This window comes from Plectropomus leopardus, chromosome 5, assembly GCF_026936395.1.
Source record: "Plectropomus leopardus strain MGB_pleo_1.0 chromosome 5, ASM2693639v1, whole genome shotgun sequence".
Lineage (NCBI taxonomy): Eukaryota > Metazoa > Chordata > Actinopteri > Perciformes > Serranidae > Plectropomus > Plectropomus leopardus.
Genome location: NC_142180.1, coordinates 25,771,085 through 25,788,101, shown reverse-complemented (window position 1 = coordinate 25,788,101; position 17,017 = coordinate 25,771,085). Strand labels below are relative to the sequence as shown.

At 37.3% G+C, this 17,017-nt stretch overlaps 1 protein-coding gene across 2 annotated transcripts; it reads left to right on the top strand.

Annotated features, from left to right (window-relative positions):
- The first annotated feature begins 1,795 nt into the window (after nucleotides 1-1,795).
- Nucleotides 1,796-16,918, top strand: firrm (fignl1 interacting regulator of recombination and mitosis). Of its 2 annotated transcripts, none has more exons than XM_088077815.1 (25): nucleotides 1,796-1,976; nucleotides 2,263-2,349; nucleotides 2,751-2,790; nucleotides 2,899-2,987; nucleotides 3,589-3,693; nucleotides 3,885-4,025; nucleotides 4,775-4,937; nucleotides 5,051-5,135; nucleotides 5,270-5,408; nucleotides 6,226-6,315; nucleotides 6,435-6,499; nucleotides 6,597-6,745; nucleotides 7,058-7,187; nucleotides 7,600-7,786; nucleotides 9,729-9,811; nucleotides 10,035-10,086; nucleotides 10,674-10,763; nucleotides 11,757-11,942; nucleotides 13,583-13,702; nucleotides 13,796-13,891; nucleotides 13,974-14,087; nucleotides 14,764-14,868; nucleotides 14,965-15,045; nucleotides 15,125-15,271; nucleotides 16,531-16,918. In XM_088077815.1, exons 1-25 carry the CDS (start codon nucleotides 1,974-1,976, stop codon nucleotides 16,738-16,740), a joined length of 2,757 nt encoding a protein of 918 aa, XP_087933941.1. In that variant the 5' UTR covers nucleotides 1,796-1,973; the 3' UTR covers nucleotides 16,741-16,918. The 2 variants fall into 2 exon arrangements, with proteins under 2 accessions (XP_087933941.1, XP_087933940.1); XM_088077814.1 differs by having other exon boundaries at nucleotides 2,221-2,349.
- The last annotated feature ends 99 nt before the right edge of the window (nucleotides 16,919-17,017 follow it).

The window sequence follows — 17,017 nt, the reverse complement described above, 5'->3', positions numbered from 1 at the left end:
CTCTCACCAAAAGCACATACACTCTCACACAGAGCGAGTGAGACATTCACAATGAATAGCTGTTTATGAAAATACATTTACAATTGAAGAAGACAGACATCTGTGGACTGTGTCAGTGTAGCAGAGTACGTGGAAGTGAATTTTTTCTTTTTTAATTTCATCCTGCAGTAGCCAAATTACTGCACTCTACAGAGTTTTTACCAATACAGCTTTTTTTATGTTGACACGACAGTAATGAGTCTCAACATACTCAATCTGATTGATAGCCCCTTTGATCAACCAGATTCTTTGGGGAAATGATTTTTTTCATAGTGTAAGTACATAGTAAGCAGTATCCTAATAAACTGCATGTGAGGAGAGATAAACATCAGCATGGAGTCCTATTTCCTGACTAGAAGTAAGTTGCTTCCTGCAGTGGCAGCCACCAACACCTCAGGCTGTCGGGAAACAAAGCTGCAGCAAAAGCCTGCTGGTGTACTTGCTTGCTTCAGATCTTATCAGTGAAACAATGGCTCACCAGACACTGATTTTATGGAGTCAATAAAGTCAGAGCCAAGAGAAATTCCAGACTCATATAGGACAAATATCATCATTTCCTGAACGGTTTTAAGTGAAATCTAAAACAGTTAAAATACAAATGAAAGTATAATTATTATTAATAAAAAAACCTTATGACCTTCATATTTACATAGTTGTTGATTAGAAATATATTAAAGTGTAAATGGTAATATTTATCTATGCATCATTTTATTGCTAAAACAGAGTTTCTCACTCAGTCATGATGGATAAGCAGTGTGGAGAATTAACGTAATGTAATTTAAATAAAACATTATTTGGATTACAGTTAATAACATCAATGTCAGACTAATAGATCTATTCTAATTGCATTTGGTTATTTATGCCATTTTATATATTTATTAATTAAGCCCAACCTTCACTTTAAACTTTTGTTAAATTTAAAGAAAACATTTAAAACATTGATTTTAATTGTGTGCCTATTTCTTTGTTATTCTTGAATATACTGCAGGAATGAGATTAACTATCACCTATCACAAGTATGCTTAACATGGTATCCATAACATGGGTCTGATTCAGTCACAGTGTTTTAGTGTTTCAAACCCAGATTTATGAAGACTCATCATCCAAAGTTTATTATAGAGTTCAACATTAGTATAAATTAAGTCTTAAGTCTCTAAGTTCTTACTGATAATGAATGCATCATACAGGTTATGCGAAATGCTTTGACAGCAGTTCCACTTTGCTAAGGGTAGATTTGCTCTCGCAAACACGCTGGAGAGACGATGTCTCTCAGCTGGCCTGGGAACGCCTCGGGATCCCCCGGGAAGAGCTGGACGAAGTGGCCGGAGAGAGGGAAGTCTGTACTTCCCTGCTTAGGCTGCTGCCCCCGCGACCAGACTCCGGATATTGAATGGGACATATAGGACAACAAATATTACCTTTAAACAAGTACGCAAAAAACGTAAAAAAAAACAAACCCGAAAATATAAATTATATTTATATCCATATTTTTATTTATTCTCATATTTGTAGCGTTCGTACGTATTTAAGTCGTCACTTCATACCAAACGTGTATTAATTTATATTTAACCCTTTCATTTGATCCAGAGCCCTTTAAGTCTATTCTACTCTGTTTACAGTCTATTCTAGTGCACTAATGTGATCCTCATAGCGTCACAGTGATGGTTGTTATTTTCAACGCTTTGCACTCTGTGAGGTCTCCTATTGGTTAAAAACTTTGGAGTTTATCATTTCAACCAATCAGAGCGAACACGGATGTGTCGCTCTGCTAATGACATCACATCCGATTCAAACAGCAGCGCGCGGACTGTCTCCATTCTTCACCGTGTAAATTACACAATGTAGTGGTTTAAAAAACTCAATGGCGACGTTAAAAGCAACAAACGCGTAGATGTGACTTTATTTTCCTGAACAGAAGATACAGCCGGTCATTTATGGTAAGACGCTGTACACATGATCCTTACTAACTTTAACTACCGTGCTAAAGTGAAACGCTAGCGTTAGCAAAACATACAACACAGCAAACATAAGCTAACGTGAGTCACGGTCCTCAAACAGGAAACTAATTGCCAACAACATCAGCTTTTTAGAAGAAAGTACTGAAAGGTTTCGTAATAAACTGAGTCACTTTGAGTGACTCACACGGTGATATTGTTGTGAAACTGTTTGTCGTTTGGACAGTCGTCCTGAACTCCCCCGGTGACTGTTGTCATCATGTCCCAGACCAACATCTCTCTCCTGGACGAGGTTGTGCAGTGGAGTCAGGAAACCTGCCGCCAGAACCTCAAGTCTGTCCTCCCAAAACTCACCATATCCTGTCAAATGCCACTCAGCTTCATTCTTGTGATATTTTGAGTAACGGCGCCACTCTAACGGCGTTTGTGAGGGGTGTGGAGTGATGTAGCAACAGGTCCCATAAAGTTTTGAAATCCTCTGAAGACTGGAATTAGGTCTGAAGATTAAAATGCATGGAATTTAACTGTTTAATTTCTACTGAATCATTGAGCACCCATATCTTCAAACTCTCTCAAGATGATAATGTTTCAAAGATGTTAAATATTTTCTGGATAAAGCTGGACACACGTTTATGTTTTACTGATGCTTTGTCATCATATTTTATTCCCTGTTATTGCAAGCTTGCCATGCTATTTGTCAGGTTTAAACAGTGGAAGTGAATTTGCCGTTTTGTGGTTTTCCTTGACTGTTTGCACTCTTTGCATAATAGCTCTGAGAGCTGGGACGATCATATACGTAAGTTTATTCATTGCACAATTTATAATTATAAAATACTCAGTTTGTGCCTGAAAAACTATTTATGATCAAAGTATGAAGTGTCTTAAAAACAGAACACCCCTACAGGTATACTGAAGATCATTACAGACATGTTCCTCCCTCATATTGGTTTGTCTGAGCTGGAAGATGAATGTTTCTCCAAGATCTTACCAAAGGTAAACATGGTCAAATGCATCTTGTCTTGAGGGCTGTGGGTCCTGGGAAAAAAAAAAGCTTAAACTTAAGGCCATTAAATGTCTTGAATAGCATTACACTTTGTTTTTGGAACAGCCAATATAACAGTACAGAATGACATTTTTTGAAGAAAGAGAGAATTCCTTATTTGCAATAAACTTTATAAATCACACAAGACCCCCCTCAGGCAGAGTCCTGTGGACCAAAGTGTTGTGTGCTTAATAAAGTTTATTGCAAGTAATAGGACATTGTGTGTACATTCTTTTTTCCTTACCTGTGGATTGTTTACTCCTATGCACTTGTCTACAAGTATTTGATGGTGTGCGTGAGCCTCCACATTTTATGATGACATTTTTTAAAACTCTTTTTGCGGCCTGTTGATATCCTGAATCTGTTTTTATTCAGACAGTTGGTTTTCTGCAAAATTGATCACCCTGAGTCTTGTGAAGTATTTCTTGTGATTGTACAATTTGTTGATAGAAGTATAATTTTTGTGTCTTGTATATGGTTGGATTATTTATATATTCTTTTAAAAGTATATTGACTGGTCTGTGTGAATGTTTCTGTCATAAATGTCTGCAGGCAGCGACGATGTTTGACGGCATGATGAAAGAAATCTTGGACCAAGTTAGAGAGCTGTCCAGTCAAAACACTGAACTGTGTGCCTTACTAAGGAACATTTTGCAGGTACTGTTATAACTAACTTAGTTGTTCTTTGCAAGGCTGTGTATTTAAGAAAGGTAGAATTAGTACCTTACACGTTTATGGCATGTATGATACTTTTTTTGTAAAAAAATAAAAATAAATAACAACTTGTCATTTCATGCCTGAAACATCTCATGCCCTACATTTTGACAAGCTACTGCTTTCTATTTCAGGCAATGATGCAGATAATTGACGCATTGTCCACTTGCGTGCGGCACATCAGCACATTTGAGGAAGCTCCTGACTTGGATGCCATCCGCTCGTTACCAACTTGCATCCTGAAAGTCCTGAGGGAAACCTTTCAGCACTGCAAGGTTTGTCTTTTTACTTCAGCAATGCTTGTAAAATCTTTAGTTAATTTTATCTCTGTGGAAAGCTCAGTCCCAATTTGTACAGCAAGTTTTTTATTATTTTAAACTAAGCTGTGCGGTAATTACTATAATCATGGCTGAATTTCTTTGATATGAATTTGTAGCATTATTATTATTTAAGTAAAAATAGTGATTTTGTTAATAGTACTAAGAGGTCATTTTAAAGATTTGTGATAAAGCTATGTTATGATATTAAATTTAATGATAAATTAAATGAGTGGTTTGGCTAACAAAACATACTGCAAACTTAGATCTAACCTGAAGTGGTGCCAAATTTATTTATACATAGGGCTCATTATTTCCTTTTTTTAACAAAAAAGTACAACATTTTAGTTTTCATTTTGACTATTTAAAACTGGGTAAAAATTGGATCAATAAACAAATAAATGGTACCAAAGTTCGAGTGCTGCCGGACTTTTAAAAATACCATTTGCAGCATACATGCACCTCAAGAGAATCAACCAGTCATTTGCACTTTCCTCATTATCCTCTTGTTATTATAGTGTTTTAGTACCAAAAGTATTATCTGAGTTGTCAACAACTCAAGAGGACCTCATTAATTAGAGGCTACTGTGATAAGTATCTAATCGCAGCAGGAAACACGGCCACTTTAGGATGCAAGTGAACATAATGACCGGCCCCAATGAGGGATGAAAATGATGAGTGTAAGTATACTTGCATTTTGTCCTCAGGAGAGTGAGGTGGTTTACTGTGGCCGTCTGTCCCTGGTGGCTGACCTGCTTCAGGGACTCTTCAAAGAGGCTTACGCCCTCCAGAAAGGTCTGTTGGATCTGCTGGACCGGCTCTCCCTCGACAGCAGTGCCTCCGAGGAAGAGGTTTCTGACATTGTTACAGGTGTGTGTTTCTGTATGTATTTCTCTCTTGTCAGCTGCAACACGCTTAGTTATTAGCCCTTGTGTTGTTGTGCTTGTATACCTTAAATGCAAGTTATTTTTCATTTTCCTCAGTGATTCACAGCCTGCTGGATATCTGCTCTATTATCTCCAACCTGGACATAGCACTGCATGCAAACACATGGAAATTCCTCATCAAGTCAGTACAGCAAACTGTCATGTTGACACTTGTGTTTTTATGTCTGTCATACTAGATAAATCTTTTTTTAAAAAAATTGAATAGATAATTTGTACACCGAGTGACTATTTTGAATTGTTATTACTTCTGTTCAGACAGAGTCTGAAGTACCAGTCACTGGTGGAGGAACATCTGCATCACGGTAACATCAGCAACAGCCTGTGTGACAACTTGTTGGCCTCCTTCCACCACTGTGTGGAGCTGGCCGAACAGATTAAACACACTGGTCTTCAGGTAGGAAAGATCTGATTGTTAGTTTAAAAAGAAAGATGGAGCAAGTATTATTCATAGCTTTTGGTAGCTTTTTATTATTATTGATTTGACTATTGAATGAGTGTTTATTGCTACTCTTCACCTTTCTTTCTCTTTATAATTTATAAATGTCCAGTGTGTAGATGTAGGGGAACAAACTTGCAGAAATTGAATATAATACAGGAAGTATGCTTTCATTAGTTTATAATCACTTGAAAAAAAATGGCAGTGTTTTTGTGACCTTAGAATGAGCTGTTTATAGAAGTATAGGGAGCAGGTTTTTACCAGTTTTTATCACCCGATTTGTTTGTTTTGGAGAGGAAGAGACCTCTGAGGATATTCAGCTCATGGTTAAAACCTCCCGAACAATAAACACAGAAGTAATCCAAACCTGGAGAAGTTTCAGCTGGTTGCAATCTGCAATCCTCACAACTAGATGTCACTTAATCTCCCTGAATCTGTCACACTGGACATCTAACTTTTCTATCTTCCAAATTTTTAAAGAAAAATTTTAGTGTTGGAGATTTAAGAGAATAAACCTTTTGTTCTTTAGCATCTATTTGTGTTCACTAGAGAGTTAGTGTATGCCCAACATAAAAAAAAGAAATTATTGAAGCCTAAGTACAGCGCAGTCCTTATACATATACTAGAGTTACTGCAATTGTAGGTATTTATGTGTGGATTTTTTTTCCTTTTTTGCTTCCCTTTGTTGTGGAAAAAAGTGACATATGCGTTTATCCAGGTTGACTTGATCTTTGTCACATTTTTTATTAATGATCTTGTGTCTCTTTTTTTAAAGGAGGCAACACAAAGCCCAGAATACAAGCTGTTCCAGAAAACTGCAAAGATGTGCAGATTTTTTGCCAACACTTTGGTTCATTACATAAAGGTACTATCTTCTTGACCTCCTCTTCACTCTAAAAACCTTGTGCTGCGTTTTTTTCCGTCGCTATTTCTGAATACAAAGCAGCTCAACTTAATCCCTATTGTCCTTTACCCTTTGAACAGGAATTCAAATTTTTTCTGGCAAAGTATTGTAGCTGCTTTCACCAACTCTACCTCCAGGTCATCAGGTATGTGCAGCTCTAAGAAGCAGGTTCAGACAGAAAGTTATCCTTTGAGTTGATGATTATTGAGTAGTTGAAAATTGTGCATTCTGATGTCTTTCAGTAAGTTCCCTCCCAGCTTGTGTGCTCCAACACTGCCCTCAGCTCTGTCTGAGGAGCTGAATGCAGCAGCTCTGGTTCCCATGGATGCCTTCCTGCTCCAGCTGCTGCCTTTAAGGCCCTTTGCTGAAGTTGTCCTCCAGCAGGAACCAGGTGAGTTCAAAGCATGTCCTCAGTTTTCTTTTTCCACAGATATCAACCACCTTTGCAGTGGAGACAATGTTTTTAACATGAATGCTGACAGTGTAATTTATTCTTTATTTCGTACTCTTGTTCCCAGTGTTGGCATATTACCCACTCAAAACTTGTTAACATTAGTGGTTGGAATACTTCAGTCCTACTTTTCCTCTACAATACAGTAAAATAGATCAGCATCTGCACAGTCCAGTGTTTTGCATCAGTGTATCACTAATGTAATGTATAGTTGGACACAGGAGTCTCATGTATTGCCTCTGTTCTCTGCAGGCTTGTGTCCTGAACATGAACTTCCTCAGTGTCTCTTACTGGTGAGCGTCCTGGGTCAGCTCACCTCCCAACCAGAGGAGGTACTACGGCTTTGGTACAACGGTAGCCAGTTTTCTGAGGAAACACCCAGGTAATCAGTAGGGGTTTAGTTGTCACCAACTGAAGTAATTGTGTACCATTCGGAGCTTTAATGCAGAGACCAGCAGATAACTTTGGAACTGGTTGTCAGGCTGCCAGCCCAAGTTGGCAGGTATACATGAAGAAAATATTGCTTTTTGATGTTGTGCACTATTCAGCAGTAATAGAACCCAAAGACACGACAGCTTTGCAAAAGAAACTGGTGATTTTGGACTTTATGACTTAGTAGTAGTCATCAATGTTAATATTCATAAAGTGAGACTTTGAAGAGCATGTACAAATCTATTTATGCATCAATTAGTACTCCTAAAACGATTATACTATTCGTTATATTATTTAAGCTAATGTGTGGAAACACATATTTCTAAAATGCTTGTGCTTTTTTTCACACCCTCTGTTTCCAGACTTCCTCTCTATCAGGCCTTGTTCACTAGTTTCAGGCGATGCTATACTGAGCGTCAGGTGCCGGTACTGTTGCCAGGGGTGATGATGAAGGGTCAGGCCCAGGTCCAGGTCACCCTACACAACCACATCTGTGTGCAACTCTGTGCCAATGTGGCTGCACTTTCCCCAGTGTACTTCCCCGTGCTGGTGAGCTCTGCACACATTACCACATACATTATATCATGAGCAGCATGTAGAAGTCATTTGACACTGTTCTGCTTACAATGTTTATTGACATACATACATGAGCTGTTTTCTGAAATGATCTTTATCTATCAAACATATAACACAACAGGAGTTTGTGTGTGTCAGATGTGTTCCCACTTACTGGAAATATTAATTTGGTTTAGGTGAGGGGTGCTGCCTGAGTAGAGTGATGACACTAATTACACTGCAGTCCTGTAGCTGCGTCATAATTTAGTCTTAAACAAGAGTTTCTTGCCGTTCCTGTATCTAGTTTGACTCTTTCGGCTTAGGCTCTTAGCAAAGTAGGCCTCTGAATCTCCTTATCTCTCCAGTTAGATATGTTTGTTTCTGTCTTCATTCCGATTTACTTTCTTTAACTTCTGATGTTTATTTTCTTCTGGTTTTGTGCAAGCTGACCTAGATTTGTACTAAAGAGATGACAGGATAAAGTTTGTTTTTATATTGTTATTATTATTTTTTTGTGCAAATAAACTTATTCGGACATTTGCGTTCTCACATACAGCTCCTTCAGGTAATGTCTAGACAGTTTCAAGTGTGTAGTGCATGTGTGAACAGGGCTATAGACAGACATGCATATAACAATGTTTTATCATGTATGTTCTGTCATCTATGTTCATGTACTTGCCCATGTCTCCTCTATTTTGCACAAATATCAAGCGTTTGCCCAGGCTTTTCCATAGTAGAAACTAGGAATTAAAATTCAGTTTGACAAAACAGAATGAGCAGAGGGGAGCGATTGAGAAAGCGAAACTAAACTAAATGTGAAACCAGACGGTTTTTATCTGAAGGCATCTCATGTCCTGCAATTGTGTTTTGATTAGTAGGAAGTAGCACGCAGGCCACCTTTGTGGTGCAGGGAATCTTTTTCGCTGTACATCATATTTTCCAACAAAAAAGTAAATTCAAAGTCAAAGATGTTTGATCTGAACAGGATTTCTATGTGGGCTGACCTCACAGAGGGGTTAACAATGCATCTTCAGGGTACGTCTTCAATAATTTGTCGTTAGTCTCTCTTGGACCACATCTGACCTCAAACCCATCTGCAAATGGGTTCTTGCCATAAGTTTGACTTGATCAGTTTGAGTTATTTTACTAATTGATTTTTTTTCTTGGTCAAAGGTGTTTTAGGAGGAGCTACTGATATTTCGGAAAATGATAACAGCCAGTATTGGTTTATTGATACTGTAAATCTATACTCTCCTCCTCCATGTCTGCCCAAATAATGCTATCTTGGAAGGCGTCTGGATTCATGAGAATCACAAGATCACACAAGAATCCCAACCTGATTTGCTATATAACCTGCCCTGAATAGCTCCCGCAATAGATATAGTATTGCCAAATACTATATTTATACCATCATGTCGCCCAACCCTAATTAACATTTATAGGCTGAATGTTATCATTATTTAATGTAATTCAAATTTATTATAATTGTGTTTTATGTTTTTATTTACTTCTTACTTCTATCAAAATTAACAAGAAAAAAAATAGACATAAAACAATCTGTCAAATCTTACAGCAGATACAACTTGAGAGATTCTTGTCTTGAATGTTTGTTATGTTATTATTTTAAAAAATGAATACTGGCCATTGTTAGATTTTGTGATTGTAATTTTTTTTCTCTAAACATCCGCATCAAAAATGAAATATTAGCAGGCCTCTAGTTTTGAGTCATCTGTTTAATTTAGATATCTAACTACATTGTTGTGATTAGCTGTGTTCTGGTGCCGGATTTCCCATCATTTAACACAAGCTATTCTTTCACTTTCATTTTCTCTGCTTCTGCTGATTTTTTTTAAAAATCTTGTTTTCTTTAGTTTCAACCCTGTTTTCACTGTTTCTCTGTTTTGCTGAATTCCCCTCTCTTTTATCTCTTTTCCAGGAGCGTTGTTTGGTTAATGCTGTACTGCAGACTGATACTCAAACAACTCTACTGGCAACAGATGTGTGGTGTTTTACAGCACGGTGAGAGTGTGTTCACATGTATCAGTCGCATTTTTAAAAAAATGTACACCATGCAGCTGTATTTTGATCAGGACAAACTTTTTAGCACAATATGGGTCATTCTACTATATCTTAAACCTTCATTACAGACTGTGTTTCACCACAGTCTTTTTGTAAGCATTTTTTGCGCATTTTTTCTATACTATTTTGAATCCAAAGCTGATTTTATCTTCTTTGTTTACAGGTATGGGACAGCAGAGCTTTGTCTACATCATGTCGTCCTTGTTGCTCAGCTGGTGGGTAGAGACCAGAAAGCACACAATACCTTTAGAGAATATATTTTGTAATCTTGTTTTAATTTATTTTGAAAGAGTGGTCACAGCAAATGGCACTTAAAAAACATCATGAGATACAACTTATACATATGTCCAGTAGACCTTCATATTGTAGACTTGCTATATTTTTCGGACATAGTTCAGAAGATCTGTGACATCTTAGCGCTCACCATCTTGACACCACAAGGTCACAGATGTGCCTCCATGTCTGTGACCTCTTCCTGAACACTTTCTAAAATAACTCTAAATCCTTTTAATCTCTCTCTGTAGGATTATAGGTTAGTATGGGGTCCTTCCTGTTTTCTGTGGCACCCCAGCAGAGGTGACAATTGGTGTTGTTGGACCTCGGGACACCTTTTCATATCTTGTTACGTCATTATGTCATCAGATTAAGCTGGATCCCACTTGTTTCCATACACAGTCACCTCCCTCAGTTCTTCACTTTTCCTCTATCCTGATGCCCTGGTGATTTTTACTCCTCCTGTGCCTTCACACTGACACTCACACTGTTCCTCACCTCCTCTCTGCTTCTCTCGTTTCTCCCCTAGGTGAAAGCCTGCACCACTGAGTGTTACCAGTCGGTCCACCTGGGCCTGCTGCTCAAACGCATGGTTTTCCTCATGACGCCAAACCACCAGGTCAGAAACGCTGGAAACTGAAGGGAACATTTTTACAAACTCACAAAGTTCTCCTTAGAGTGTCAACTTGCATCCAATCATTCTGACTTATAATTATTACTGTTAACAGTTTGATAATTGAAAATCACTCCAAAACAGAGTACTACCATCACATTGGACAGCTCAGTAAATACTTGTGAACATGACAATTTCAAATAAGACAAAAGATAAAGAAAACTTTGGAAAAGTGACTAATAATGAAAAGTATACTTTTCTAAGTACTTTTGTAATGCAGCTATTTGACTTGAATCTAACAAGTATGCAGTACAAACAAAGAAGTGTATAATTTGAATTTCATTTTGTTTGCCATAAAAGTTGTTTTTTCTTTAACACAAATAGAGACACTCAGAATTGAGTTCTGAAAATGCCTGTTTGGGGTCCATTATTATTATTATTATTATTATTATTATTATTATTATTATTATTATTATTATTATTATTATTGTTTTTAACAAGCTCCAAAATTAAAGTGGTATTAAGTTAAGTTTTTATTTTGTGATGACCCTTAACATTTACGGGCAATGGGCCTCACATTTATATTGTGTCACAAAAAATATCAAAATTTGGATTTGGATTTCATGTACATGTGGAGATTTTTAAAAATATTTTATATACATAAAGGCGGTACTAGGAATTAACAAAGTAGATGGTGTTTAGCTGGGTTGGGATCTCATTTGCATAAGCCACAGCATACGATTCATGATTATTTTTGATGTTGATCGAACCATTCATTGACCCTTCAAAGGCTGCACAGCATCAGCTGCATTTGTTGATTTCTCCACACATTTACTCTGTCTTACTCCTTTAAATTCACCACTACCATCCCCCAGAAAACTACCAGTCTAGAGTCAAGGTTTCTGTTTTTTAATAATGCTTATTTATTTTTATCTGTATAATAATAAAGTTGAACTTGACAAGATTATAACCCCCGATATCATTGTTTTGATTCTCCAGATGGAGCTGGTGGCGCGTTTCCCGCCCTCTGATGCGGAAAACCTTCCAGTGTGGCGACATGTCCTTCTCAGAGCTCTTTCACGTGATGCCTGTCACCGTGTAGAGACAGACATCATCAGCCTTACTCAGAAAGCTGTGACTGACTGGCAGAATGGAGGGTACAAACTAGGACAAGTGGACAAAGTGGTGAGGACAACCTTGGATATGGGCTGCAGTGCCAGTGTAATTAAAATGAATCTTCTAACAAAACTCTCACAGAATTTATGCAGTACTATCCAAGTCTCATTTGTCCAGTAATATGTACCCTACGTCCCTAACAGACCACCCTTCCTGACAGGGAACTCAGCTGAAAGTGAAACTTAGAGATGCCATCGTAGCCAGACTCCATTGACAAAAAAAGGTAATTTTACCTGACTGAATGCAAGAGCTGCTGGTCTACCGCTGCCTCGATCAATTAGTTTGTATGTGTTCTCATGTGATTTGAGTGTTTTAATAGGTTAGTTTGGCTCCACCAAAATCACACAACAACACAAACTACTGATCAAGCCAGCATTAGACCAGCAGCATACCAGCAGCTCACAAGTTCAGCCAGGTAAAATATTTGTTTCCCTAAATGGAGTCTGGCTTTAAAGAGAGCATAGATACGTTTCAATTTAAGTTCAGTTCTCTTTGGGAAGATCTGAGTATACAACTGGATAAATAAGACTTGGATAATACCGCACAAGTTATATGAGAGTTTATAAAGAAATACTGTATTTTGATACAGTTTTGCTGTTGTTAAAAGCAGACCCCTATGACTTCAGTTCATCACGAATTTGTCAGATTTTGTTCTGTTTTTAACTCCACATTTCATGAATAAGTGGGGGCTAAATGTCTGCTTTGCGCTCAAGTGAAGACGCCATAGGGCTGCAAAGATACAAGCAATTCCATTTGTAAAGTGATCAAGTGGAAAAGATTACTATTTATTTATGTAACTCTGTGGAGATGTTATACGAAATTGTGAGATCCGTGTAAAGAGTGTTAATGTCCATTTATGGTCCATTTTATCCCATGACGGTAGCCAGGAAAATGTAATGACTGTGCAGGGAGATAAAAGGGGCAGAACAAACATCAAGGCCAAGCCTGACGCATAATTTATGTTTTTGTGCACTTAGGAGAGAATGGATATTAACAACAAGTGATACTAAAAGTAAGATAAGCCTGTTCCCGTTGAAAACAGATGGCATAGATAAGACCATTAGTGACCTTTCTCCTTTGTTTGACTAAATTCCAGTGTTTATTGAAATGAGAACCAAAAAAACTCAAAGTCTTGCAGGCCATACTAGTCTCTTGTTCTTTTGACATTGCATGGATTTTTTTAAGATTTCAGTGTTGACAGCATATTTAACAATTTACAACACTAATCATTTTTTTTAATGTCAGATTGAGAAATATAGCTGTCAAAATCATATCAACTCAACTTGACTCCACCATTTGCAATGTAGAGATGGTTTAGATCATTAAAATATAGGTAGAAATTTGTCCGATATTTGTTAGTTGTGTTGGTTTTAGGATATGACATTTTGTGAAATGTACTTGATTTTTATTTTGTCTTGATACAGCCATGGCCTGTCCTTCCATTCAGCTTCAATGATAAAAACAATCTTGTGCGTCAGGGTGTTTTACAGTGTATTTTACAGTCATGTTTTCCAGCTGATATCACTTAAATTTTTGCCAGAGCGATTTATTCAAGCCAGAAAACACAATGCCAGGAAACAGGGTGGGGGAAAACTGACATGAAAAATATTCACAAATGTTTGTTTTTAAAAAGTTCCCCCTGTCTCCAGAATACAGTGCTATCAGCCCTCCTAGCGGTGGTTCGAGGGCAATCATTACCTGAGGAACAGTGTGTGTTGTCTTCAATGAGGATAATCACACAGCTCTGGTTACGAATGAGTCCGGATCAGGTGAGAACCAAATACACAAGAACACACACATAAACACAAAACAGGTGTGTTTTAAAAGCATAACTATTAACCTTGTAATGTGTCACACTGCAGGTGCAGGTGCACCTGGTGCTCCAGCGCACTCTGCAGCTGCTCCTGTCAATATCAGCCATTTTAGTGAAAAACATTGAACCTCAAGTCATTTGTCAGGTATGCTGTCAGTCACATCAAACATCTGCTTAATGAAGAAAACGTCTGCTGACATTTGCGCGTGTGTGTGTGTCCGTCCCAGGCTCTGCTGTGTGTGGATACTCTAGTGTCTCAGAAGTGTGCAGATCAGCTGCTGCTGGCTGCTCTGGAGTTCCTCTCCTCCCTGGGAAAGATCTTTGTCCCGCATGACAGCCAGGTAATGATGACCAGATGAATACGAATGAGGCCTTTGCCTTTTAGTTCCTTGCACCAAGGTCACTCAAGGACAAATATTCTATTGTTATTCTCACTGGAGGTTTCTCTAAACATCTTTGACCCTGCAAGACTCAAGACTGATTCAATGTGTTAAAAAAACAACAAAAAAAACTGGTTGAAGACAATTACAATTTAATCTGCTGTTTAAATTGTAATCTTCCCATTAACAAAACCATTGGTTTGACAGCAGGCTTGAGGTACTTGGGTTATTTTTCTGCTTTTTAACAGTGAAGTAGATGGTTGTGGATTAAGCTGTTTCATCCTTGAAAATTAAAAAGGATTGTCTGAATTTGACTGCCCCTATAAGTGCAAACCCTGTTACCAATCATTTCTGGTAACCAATGTAGTTGGTTTTCTCTTTTTCCTTTATTCATGAAGTTACCAATAATAGATTTGTGTTTTCAAGTATGAAGTTCAAAACATCTCTTTGGGTTCTTGCATCTTAAGATGTGCATTTGTCTTTTTTTTTTTTTTTTTACATTATATAAACTAAAGGAATCATTTGTTCAGAAATTATCATTCAGTATAGATACATTTGAATTTGCTGAAATACTGAAAACCACTACGTAAATATATTATGTATGATTTTCTTTTACACCAACTTTTTTGTTCCTCAGAATCAAATTTTGCCAAGACTGAGTAGCCTGTTTGGAGTCCTGTTAGCTGACAGATCCTGGCTGCTACATCAGCACGCTGTGGAGGCCTTTTCTCAGTTTGCAGAGGTACAGCAGGCACTCAAAAGCTGCTTTTAATGTTTCAGATGTTATCCTACTGTTTATACCTTGTCAATGACCTCAAATGTCATTTTGGTATTCAAGATTACAAACCACGAAGAGGTAATTTCCCAGAGTTTGTCTGTAGAAGAGACCAAGACAAAAGTGGTGAACTACCTTAGCAAGGTAAGGAGACGCTAACATTTTGGGATGAAGATCATCCTTAGATGGAGATTGATGTAAACAAGTCTACGTTTTGTTGCAGACTGTTAATGGACAGGAAGATGCAGAGTCACGACTACAGAGGCTCAAGCTGGAGATGGCAGTTATTCAGCAACACAATGAGAGGCTGGAGGACCGCAAAGAAAATGCTACCAACAAACTGGCTGCTGAAGTTGTTGCAAATTTAGAGGTCAGTATCATTATTAAGTGATATCAAAACTGCACTCACAGTCTTCCTGAATACGCATGACCACACAGTGTGTCCAAATCATCCTGGCCGGTATGACAGTAATCATAATATAATAATATTACATGTTATATTGGACTGGACATGTGAAAAGAGGGGACAGTATGTATGAAGTATATGGCTTTCAGTAGGGTAGCAATTTGCACTGACATTTTGGTTAAACCTCACTTCTGGTGACTTCCATGGCCCAGATACAGTACAAACATTATATTTTTTATAAATACATTTATAATGAACACATTTATATTGTTAATATATTATATTAATACATTTTATAATTACATTTTGTTTGTGAGATACTTGGTTCCCAATACAACGTTCCTACAGCTTAAGGCAAGTTAGATTTAAGACTTGAGACTTTTGTAATGCCTTATGGCCTTTTTTTTTTGGACATCATATTATTCTATGTCCATTGTAATTTTTTTTCAACGACATACTATTCTATGACATTTTATCATAATTTTCAACAACATACTATACTAAGACATTTTTTCATGGTTTTTGACAACATGTTATACTATGACACTTCATCATTTTTATCAACGACATACTGTACTTTGTAACTTTGCCTTTTTCCATTTTTTGAATGTCATATTATAATTATTTTCATTTTTTTGACAACATACTATTCTATGATGTTTAATCATAATTTTTTACTTACATAGTATACTATGACATCTTTTTCTGATTTTTGATGACATATTATAATAGAACATTTTTTCATGATTTTGGATGACATACAACACTATGGCCTTTTCATAATTTTTTGACAGCATACTATACTGTGAAATTTTGTCATGATTTTTGACAAGATACTATACTATGACTATTTTTCATGATATTTGATAACCTACCTCATTATGGTCTTTTTTCAAGATTTTAACGACCCACTATACTATAAAGTTTATTCATGATTTTAGAAGCTACTGTACTATCAGTTTTGGTCTTGATTTTTGACAACAGATTGTAGTATGATGTCATGGGATTTTTGACTACATATTTCCCCCTTTTTTTTGTTTTTTTTACAACTTTTGACGTCATATAATACTTTTTTTCATTTTTTACGGCTTCATATCATATCATCATCTCTGGCATTTTGTCATGATTGTTAATGCCAAACTATATTTATATTATTTTCATGATTTTTGATGGTCCATTTGTGGCTACTGTTTGTACTGCATATAATTTTCCCTCCCTTTCAGCCATGTCCAAAGAGAGCTCGGCAGGAGACCGGTGCAGAGGAGGAGTATAGCCGCTACATCCAGACAGCTGAGAGTGCTTTGAGAGCCCTTCGGGATCTCATCGAAGGTACTGCTGAAACTACTGCACCACCTCCACAGTGGCTGGGATCCAGACTACAGGAGCTCCAGACACTCATATCCCACATCAGTACAGCCAGACACACAACCTAGCTGATTTATTTACTTCATGTATTGACAAACTATTTCACCACAGTCTGGACCTCTAAAAGTCTGTGTACCTTTTGCTGCCGCCGCCGCTGCTGCTGAACGGTTTCTCTTGAGTTTTTATACCTGTCTGTTCAGTTTTGATTTATATTATTGTTTATTAAACTTGTTTGAATACAAAGAATTTTAAATTTGATTTTATTTAGCACTAGCTGAGTTATCAAAATTGTGCCATAACAAATTCCTGTGTCCCCTAGTACCCCTATCGTTTATAGGCTTCTCC

Excerpts from the sequence above, each read along its gene's own strand:
- firrm (XM_088077814.1), top strand. The coding sequence starts at position 2,254 with ATGTCCCAGACCAACATCTCTCTCCTGGACGAGGTTGTGCAGTGGAGT. Across the intron at positions 2,791-2,898 it reads GAGCTGGGACGATCATATAC|GTATACTGAAGATCATTACA; the intron begins GTAAGTTTATTC and ends ACACCCCTACAG. Across the intron at positions 3,694-3,884 it reads TACTAAGGAACATTTTGCAG|GCAATGATGCAGATAATTGA; the intron begins GTACTGTTATAA and ends TTTCTATTTCAG.